The sequence below is a fragment of the Artemia sp. Qi Xiang Cuo genome, chromosome 5 (assembly GCF_049724085.1).
Source record: "Artemia sp. Qi Xiang Cuo chromosome 5, ASM4972408v1, whole genome shotgun sequence".
NCBI lineage: Eukaryota > Metazoa > Arthropoda > Branchiopoda > Anostraca > Artemiidae > Artemia > Artemia sp. Qi Xiang Cuo.
Genome location: NC_142798.1, coordinates 65,093,399 through 65,103,689, shown reverse-complemented (window position 1 = coordinate 65,103,689; position 10,291 = coordinate 65,093,399). Strand labels below are relative to the sequence as shown.

Sequence of the window (10,291 nt, the reverse complement as noted above, 5' to 3'; positions counted from 1 at the left end):
AAAACACCGCATTTCTTCGCTTTTATTTACCACACTTCCAGCTTCCTATTCAAGTGATCTCAATTGTCATTAATAATTGCCTCTCAGTTATGAATCTGCAAGCCTTTCAGAAGTCAAGTACTATTTATTTCCACCATTATTAAATTATAACCAACTGGTAATAGTAAATCCAGATTATAATAAGTTTGGTAAATCCCTTTTTTTGGATTTACCAAAAAAAAAGAATGATACTCTTTTTTAGTAGGCATGCAATATTCGTGAAATTTTTCTTCTTTTTGTTCTTACTGGCATTGGATCCGTCGTTTTTCAAGATTTTCTCCTTTATTTTGTCACGGTAGGCCAGTCCAACTTTAGATCTTTCATAATCCTTCCAGATGCTGTACAGTTAAGGAATATTTTTTTTGTTGCATTTTCATATTTTTTAAACCAAAAGAAATTCGATGGCATACCCCAGGAGGTAGATGGGAGTGGTGCTCATCTTATTCAAATTATGGGATAATTCTAATTTTTTTAGTTTTCTTATGTCCGTTTCAGGTTTATCAGACAGGTTTCTGAAATAACATATTATTCCTTATTGGTATTGCCCTATCATTTTTAAAGCCAGCATTATTTGCGGCATAATATGCAAATAAGGGAAAAAATTAATATCTTCCACTCCCAAATCCGAACACGTTAGCCCACTAGGGGGAGGGGCTCCTGTGCGTCCCACGTTGCGACTTGAGCAGTAGTTTCCAGAAACAAAAAAGACTAATCTCAAGGCAGAAAAAGGAGAAAACATTCGAATACAATAGCTATTTATTGAACATACGGTAGTGAAAAAGAACAAATAACAACTTGGCGCTTGTAACGTTAGTCTTCAATTTCTAAACCGCTGAATACAGAAAAAAAACGTTTTTATAGAAAGATGACAAAAAACTTTACAGCTTATTTACAAACATAGTGAGACGGCTCGTTTACAGTAAACGTAAAACTTGTCTTCGGCTAGTTAATACCTAACTATAAGAAATAACAGACATCTTTTCGTTCATTGTTAACAAAAGCACTTAAATGAAAAATTTGAAAGGACAGCAAAGGAAGGAAAGGAATAGAAAATTTTCACTAAAGAGGAATGTTCATAGACCACACCAGATAACAGAAATAAAAAGTAGAAGAAATGGAAATAATTATATACAACACGAAATGTCTCGAATGAAACTGAACCCATTTCTAAGTATTTTTAGTTTCTCCTAAAAAAAAAAATGAGTTTAATCAATCCCACAATAGGTGTCACGCTGATGAACAACACTTATGCCTGAAAGAAACCGGAATTACTTGGGGATTGCTCTGGACGGGTCTCCCGATTCCACAAATTCATCAATAATTGTAAAATTTATATAATACAAGTTTACAGTCAATAATGAAAAAGAAAATTCATTTTTGCGTTAAAAAAAAAACTAATTTTTAAGTAGGATCATGCATTGGGGAAAAGGAGGACTAATCAGCAGCGCTGACAGTGAATCATAAACGGTTCTCTGGAATTAGCACAAACTAATGACTCGTGTCTTTCTTACATTGAGTAAAAGCAATAATTAATCTGCTGGAAAATTACATATCATGCAACAAAAACGATGGAATTTCAGTTCCAATTAAATGAATTTCAGTAAATGAATTATTAAGTTAACAATCAAGGGATTTCAGTTTCAACATGAATCACACAAAAACTAACAGATTCTCAAACTTCGAAAAAGAAACAGTCAGTTTAATACATAATCACTCTTTGCAGTCAAACATGGAAGAAGGTAAGTTTCTAGAAAAAATAAGTTTTTATGTGATTCATAAATGATTCGTTAAAACAGGGAAATAGTCGTTTGAATAACAAAACTGTGGTTTGTAAATCAGCTCATATTCTAAAGCGCATTACACAATTTTATTTTTTTCTTATAAAAAAAAAAAGAAACCTTCCTTTGGCCGTCAATAATTACTTATATTAAATCACAAAGACTTCTGTTGCTCTTTAAATGAACAATATAAATTTACTTCAAGTGATATTTACTCCTATCATGACTAAAACTGTATACCTCAGCATGAAGACCCTTCCCCCTCCCCTACGAGTTTCCGAAGCTGGCAGCAAAAAAACGTTCTTTAATTTTACTACTCGACTTTAAACGTCAATCCCCTTGAAATTTATTTCCAAAAAAGTTAACGAAATTTTACCTAATGGTTTTCAAGCAAGTTCACTGGCAAGATATTAATCTTTGTTTTAGTTTCCATAATTTTGTTTCTAAAGTATTAAGTTTTCATTATATTTTGGTATATTTCATTATAATTAACCTAACTTCACTTCTTGAGTATATTCGGACACAAGTACCACAATCCGGTTTATTGCCAAAGACAGCCATAGCTTTTTCAGCTGTTTGCTACCAATCATTTTTACTTTATTTTTTCTCGTTTCTTTTTACCAACGCTTATTTTTCTTAAATTTGACACCCACTACTAGAAAAAACTGCACATAGAGGTCCTTTTCATAAAAAACTGAAATCTCAATCTTTTCTAATTTTTATTTTATAACGTCATAAACATTACGTTGATAACGTTATCACCTTATTTTCCGTATTTTCAGTTATATACCGACTTTTCCATGACAATTTGGAAAGAATAGACTTCATTATTGGCAGCATTAATTCCATTTAGTCTTCACTATAATAATAAAAAAAAAAAAAAAAACAAGGTCCAAATTTAAAATGATCCAATTTTTTTTCTTTTTTTATTATCAAACCGAATGCTCAGCAAATGGCAAGATATTCTCATAGAACTCAAAGATAGGCACACCTATTATGGGAATGTTAGACATTGACAGACAAATCTTTGCAATAATGAGATCCAATTCCAAAAATAAATCAATAATTAGTCGTAATTATTAAAAACGACACATAAGCTAAAACCATCTATATACATTCACTGAGGAGACCAACGAAACAAGCGTACCGCAATATATACAAAAAATAATTTCTCTTTTCTATATTAACCACAGGCTCAATAACTGGGCGAGTACGAAATCCGAAAAGCTTTAACTTGAAAATATAATAGTTATAAAAATGAAAGAAAAGAGAAAAACAAACAAAACCAAAAATGTTACACTAGTAACATTTGTCTTTTGATCAAATAGGAATTTCACCGAACAAATTTCAACCCTATATCAGTCACAACTTTAGCCCAGTAAATTTCAACAGAATTCAAATTTCACGTAACTTTGGTCTCGGGTAGCACAAGTTGATCCACTCGTGCAGACATAGACAATTGAGCAGACAGACAATTGTTATCTGTTGCTTTGTACTCGAGCCATTTAGAATGTTCACTGATATTGCTCTATTGAACAAGGTAATCACAGCAGCTCAGGACCACAGAGCTAACCAGTACACAACCGTGGCAGTGTCTAAACAACAGCTTAAGCTTATCAGTCTACCTACAAAGTCTCTACAAACTTCGATAAAGTTTCCTGAGGTGTTAAAGGTGCTCCATCCTCATGTTGATTCTGACTATGCATCCCCATTTGTCCCATTGCAGGACTTTGCATTGCCATTTGCACCTGACCGCCAGGTCCTAATTGAGGCAACAGCATTTCATGATCCATACTAGAAACTCCCATTGGATGCGGGGAGTGAGAGGGATGATGAGGAGAAGGAGCAGCCATTCTTGGCGAAGGCATTGGTTGTCTAGGTGACGGCACAGGGATTTGAACACCAGGAATTCCGCCCCTCGGAGATGGATTAGGCTGTGGAGACCTGACGGCTTGCGGCAGACCTGGTGGGGGTGATCGTACGGTATGCATTAGATGTTGAGGCGAGGCACCTGGTATCATCATTCCTTGCAGTTGAGGAGACATTGCTGATACACTAGCTTTCACACCAGGCTGCATCATCTGCTGATACTGCCCCTGAGTAAATTGCTCAGCATTGAAAGACATTCCTTGACCCGGATGCCTTGGCCTCTGGCTATATGGAGGCAAAGTTGGCTGCTGAAAGCCTTGGGGGTTTTGTCTCTGTTGTTGTTGTTGTTGTTGCAACTGCATTAACTGCTGTTGTCGATACCACTGATTCTGTTGAGCATTAGGTTGTCCCATATTATTTCCTTGTGGCTGTTGTTGTACTTGCATATTTCCCTGCATCAAATTTTGATTCCCTTGCTGCTGCATATTTCCTTGTTGGATTGTATTGACATTCATCTGAGATATTGGGCTCATACCTCCTTGCTGGCCTAAACTTCCCATGATGCTGTTAGGAAGGTTGGGAAGTTGCATGGCATTGCCCGGCTGCTGTTGTTGTTGACCTTCATTTTGCTTCTGAAGCACTGCTCGCTGCTTTATAAAGGCGGCCATTAGCTGAGGGTTACTCTTCAGTATTTGTAACACCTATAAAATGAATAATAACAATCAACAAGAATATTCAAAACAGAATTGAAACACAGAATTTGATGCCATATTGATTAGATCTAAACCAGGTTCTACAGAAGCTGGTACAATCTCCTACACAGAGTATATCACAACTTTTTAAAGCAGCTGAAAGATGTTCTATGTGTTAAAAGGGAGACTACATTCTTAACTATGAAGTGGGTAGGGAGTCTAGGAAAGAGGTTTTTTTATTGAAAACTCTGAGGAACAAAGGAAAAAGTGATCAACTCCATATAATGCTATAGACAGATATACGGACTTATTTAAGAAGCCTTCAAGGCCATAAACGTAACACAAATAAACAAAAAGAAAATATACAAATAGAAAGAAAATCAGCATAAACAAAAGGGTAACTAACAGAGAACCATAAAAGAATTGATAGGCTAGTGGGGTTCTAGGTTCCTTTAAACTAAAATTAATATAATTACAATTTATAAAGAAACTAATTTAGTTATTGATCTCATAATTTCTAATATTCTATCCGTCCTCCTCCTTCAAAAATGGGCGTCCGGAGTTGGATAGACTTTAGCATTTGAGGAAAAAAGAACAAACCCATTTTTACCAATAAAGCAGAGTGGACAAGTACCCTGAGTTTTCTTTTCAATCCTTCCATAATAGAAATTACCCTGAAACGGCAATTAATTAGCCAGCAGTTAAGACGTGATGGGACCAAATCGAAATATGACCTAACTTGAATTGAAAATCAACTAAAATAACCTAACTTATAATGAAAGTCAGAACCTTAACTACTTTCACCTGCTTGAAACAAATTATTATTGGCGAATTGTGTGCTAGACCTCCAACTTTAGAAAAAAAAACTTTTCTCGGTTATCTATAGATACCCGTTCATTATCCCCTACCCAGGAAAATCCACTCTCGTTAACAAGTTGTTTGATCTTGAACGGATTTTTTTATTGGGGGAGGGGGGGGGGGGGGGTGGTCAGAATACACGGACATAGTGGTTAAGCGCAAAACCTCTGAACAGGATTTATGTATTTCAGCTCTAGAAAGTGTGCTGAAATACTCGAGTTAAAAGTGTAAATGACATCATTTTTTATACAATCTTGAAAAAGGCTTATGCCAGCTTTGCCTCTCATTCAGACTACCCTGTCTTGGCTTAGTCTCCAATTGGCCAATGGCTTGATGGCAACTTGATTTTAATTCGCCCCCCCCCCTTCAGATTTGACCTTAACAGTTTGTACACAAGATAAAAGAAATATATTCATTTTATTGCTATTATTTGTTGCTATGCCCATTCTGATCCAGTACTACAAATATATATAATAAAATTTGTATTGGAAGACCCGAGGGCCATATACAAAAGTGGTGATTGCATTCATCTAACTGCAAAAGCCTTGAACTCGAAACCAAACATTTTGTACTTCTTGCTTATTTTCCTCCTTTTCTTTTTTTGGGAATTCTATCCCAACTGATATAAAATCATTTTCAGGAACCTTCGTAACTGTAAAAGTCCTCGTTATTCTTCTTTTTATTTTGTTTCATGTTCTAATGTCAACTTGGTCTGATTATCGCTATTATTATTACATGTTTTTTTTTTTTATTCAAATGTATATTAACCTTTATCTTTATTTTGAATGTATTGTGTGATTTAATGCATTGTTTATGCTTCTTTCAGTGTTTTATTATTGTATTGTGTGGCCCACAACAAGCCCAGCTACTTGGGCTGAACAACCTTTTCACGTTTGTAATAGTGTTTTAGTATGATTAAAATGATGATTAATTGATTAAATCTAATTACGACGTTTGCGCTTTACCTCTATCACTTTCAACACGAAATTCCACACCTTAGCAATCGTTTGTGGAGTCTTTGATATAACGATTCCAAGGAGTAGCTTATCAAAATTTCAATCTAGCCAATTGACCCTAATTTGAGATAGCTCGCGCCACCTCAGAGGAAAAGGGCCCAGACCATCCTCCTCCGCATCCCAGAGCGGACAATTTTTCTTTGCTTTAATTGTTCTATATCCGATCAACTGACTCTTCCAACAGAAAACCAGATTTCTTCATTCCCATTGCCAATATTTTTTTCTGCTTGCAAGTCTATTTTTTTCAGGGGTCTGAGCCAAATCCAACAGAATTGTCCCTTCAAAACAAGGTGACAGCTGAAATGCTAAAAATTATGTGTACAGTGTACAATACCAATCAAATCTCAGCAAACTTTTATGAAGAAAATAGACCCATTTGAAACGATTAATGTCAATTACCAATTTTCACATTAATACTTGTCATAAAACTCGACAGAGGGATTTATTCTGTTATATATTCAAACATTAACAGTAAATAAGTTATTTTTATCCCTCAAAAGCTCTATGGCCAGAAATAGAGAGAAAAAAAGGGGAAACAACAAAATCATATATACTAAAAAGGATAATGACGAAAAGCCACCCATCACTGACTACCCACTGAAAAGCCAGTCAAAGCAGTGTGCACGCGCAATAAACAACCCAAATATAGATTTCCAACTTGGCACAGAGACATCCACCCCACTGGGCAAAACCCTTATATATTTACGATTTACAAAGTTTCCGCGGCGTAAAAATTTATAATGTAAATCTTCCCCCAAGATCATATGAATTCACGCTAGAAGATTGTCTTCCGTCAATACTAATAAGACAAGACTAATTATTGAGCTGAAAGACAGCACTTTAGTTGCAGTTGTTTAACAGGTTAAGTTATATTTGATTGTTGACGATTTAAACGTTGAGCTTGTACTGGCCGAGAGTCAAAGAGAACATTTGAGTGGAACTTTACTCAGCATGTTATTGTAATACCCAATAAATTAAGATCAGTATGGAAATTTGAAAATAGTTTTGTCTGGTAAAAAAAAAAGAAGAAACAACATGCGTGATTATTGAGTGACCTTTGGATATAATAAACCGTAAAATACAATTGAAAATTAAGGAAAGCAACACAGTGAAGAAGCAACACATTCTCTCTGATGAGTAGCTTCTCTGATGAAAAAAAAGAAAAAAAAAGAAAAAAAAGACAAGACATGGAAGTCTGTTTCCCTACCAAGTACCACATTGTCATAAAAATATCTAACTATAATAATTACTAAACTTGACAGATATTTGAAATTTATGAATTTCAAAGCTGCATATCAAAAGTCCTTAGGTTAAAAACGCTTGTATAATTTTAGAAAACGCCCCCAAAAAAGAGAGACAATCTTAAGAATGCACAACAGGAACACAACAAAAATTAGCCTGCTCAAGAATCATAGCTTTAGAAAACGTCTCCAAAAAAGATAGACAATCTTAAGAATGCACAACAGGAACACAACAAAAATTAGCCTGCTCAAGAATCATAGCTTTAGAAAACGTCTCCAAAAAAGAGAGACAATCTTAAGAATGCACAACAGGAACACAACAAAAATTAGCCTGCTCAAGAATCATAGCTTTAGAAAACGTCTCCAAAAAAGAGAGACAATCTTAAGAATGCACAACAGGAACACAACAAAAATTAGCCTGCTCAAGAATCATAGCTTTAGAAAACGTCTCCAAAAAAGAGAGTCAATCTTAAGAACACACAACAGGAACACAACAAAAATTAGCCTGCTCAAGAATCATAACCAAAGTGCTTTTGACCTAAATTGACCAAATTTATTTGACTGTTTGCTGCCTAGTATAAGTTTGTTTCAAAGCGTCTATTTTTATGAACCCCGCTAAGTTTAGCCTGGTCAAGAATCATATATTGATAATTCAAGTTCCTACAAGGAAAAACATAAAATTTCACTTTTTTTCTAGGAACCTGATCAATGACGTTTTACTTTTTTTTTCACCAGAATTGCTCATATAAAATCAGTTGTCAAAGAACATCAGGAGATAGATCAGTCCAACAAGATTCCAAAGTTGCCATGCCCTTTTAAGAAACTGAATAGACCGTATTACACTATGGGATCAATTTCCACTGTTTTTTAACCAAGATTTATCTCACCCTCACCTCCACCATACAGGACTGTTAGACGTCCTTGAAAAACTATAATGGTTCCTTGAAAGACTCGACTGTCCAAAAGAACTTTCCCATTGATGCAAGTAGCCCCCCCCCCCTTTAACCCAAAACTCAAAACCTAATTTTACCAACCAGAGAAACAAATTTTTCAACGGCGATCCAAAACAGAAGCAAATTAAATATTCACCCATATGATCATCTTTCCAATGGGCAACGTGAAATCCTGCTCACAAACCGAATTTGGATTTCTATCAGAACATAGTTTTAGCATAGAGCACTGGTATGAGATAGAACATGATACAGTAAATAATTTTATGCCTTGTAATTCAACAAAAAAAAATATCATTTAAAATAAAATGTACCTGTTGCTGTTGCTGTGGAGATTGTGGCCGTTTCAAGGTCGTCAACAGTTCCTGTAAAGCTTGAGGAAGTGGTCTTTGTGCAACTTGACTAGGACCAGGGACACCAGACTGGCCCTGATTTGTAGGAACAACATTCATGACTTGTTGCTGCTGAGGCATTTGAGCTTGTTGCTGCTGCATCATGTTTATCTGCTGACGAATTCCTGGATTTTGCTGATTCCCAATGTTGGAAGGATTTGGGAACCTGTAAGTGGAAATACCATAGAACTTTTTCCCTTTCTAAATGATTAATCAAAATAGAAAAGGAATAACAAATACTAGATTATATACTAATTGCTACACCATAGCATGAAACGAAAATAAAAAAGATTAATTACAAAGTTTTGTATGAAAACAAATTAAATTAATAAAATACAAACATCTTTTTACCATTATCACACACAAAAAAATCGGTATCAACTGATATTTCTATTATTTGAGTTTGTCAGGTAAAATTGCTTGGCAGTTAAACTTCCTTTTTAGTGGTTAGTAAAAAGTTTATTTTTTAAATACAACTGCAAATTTTTTTACGGATTCAGAAATTAATCCCCCTCGAATAATTTCTAAGGACACCCCCCCCCCCCACACAAAAAACGCCTAATTGATTAAAAATTATAAAATAGCCCATAATTTACTGACAGATCTGAGAATTATAGTCAAAACAAAAATCCACATGAGAATAAACAAGTATTACAGAAGAATAAGAGAGGGAAAGCGAAAGTGAAAGAGAGAGAGAGTGAGAGAGAGAGAGAGAGAGAGAGAGAGAGAGAGAGAAAGAGAGAAAGAGGGATAGAGAGAGTGAGAGAGAGAGAGAGAGAGAGAGAAAGAGAGAAGAGAGAGAAACCTAAAGCACCTGACCCGAATCACATGAGAATAAACAAGTATTACAGAAGAATAAGAGAGGGAAAGCGAAAGTGAAAGAGAGAGAGAGAGAGAGAGAGAGAGAGAGAGAGAGAGAGAGAGAGAGAGAGAGAGAGAGAGAGAGAGAGAGAGAGAGAGAGTGAGAGAGAGAGAGAGAGAGAGAGAGAGAGAGAGAGAGAGAGAGAGAGAGAGAGAGAGAGAGAGAGGAGAGAGAGAGAGAAACCTAAAGCACCTGACCCGAATCATTTTTTAATCCCTTCCCCCGTCAGCTTAAAAGAGTGAAGTGTATTTGTTTTACTTGGGTCTTATTTTATCGTTAAAAAAGAAGAATTCTGATTTGATTGTTTCAGTTATGACTGCATAAAAACGTGTTATTGTGAACGTAATATTATTAAGCAACTTACTATCTTCATCGCTTTGGTTAGGATTATAAACGATTGGACAGTTATCTCTTTCATTTAATATTCCGTCATTATCAGCATCAGGATCACAATCGTCACCAATACCATCATCATCGGCGTCTTTTTGGTCACTGTTTGGAAGGTTTGGGCAATTGTCGACTCTCTCTCTCTGTGAAAGAGAGAGAGAGAGAGAGAGAGAGAGAGAGAGAGAGAGAGAGAGAGAGAGAGAGAGA

At 35.4% G+C, this 10,291-nt stretch overlaps 1 protein-coding gene across 2 annotated transcripts in view; it reads right to left on the bottom strand.

Moving 5' to 3' along the window:
- Positions 1–783: 783 nt before the first annotated feature.
- The window catches only part of nej (CREB binding protein nejire), a 92,017-nt gene continuing 82,509 nt past the window's right edge, over positions 784–10,291 (bottom strand). For both annotated transcript variants that reach the window (XM_089089847.1, XM_089089848.1), the window contains exons 16-17: positions 8,758–9,001; positions 784–4,387 (exon numbers count right to left, since the gene is read on the bottom strand). In XM_089089847.1, the coding sequence (XP_088945973.1) occupies positions 3,443–4,387; positions 8,758–9,001 (1,189 nt within the window). In that variant the 3' untranslated portion in view covers positions 784–3,442. The remainder of the gene's footprint in view (positions 4,388–8,757; positions 9,002–10,291) is intronic.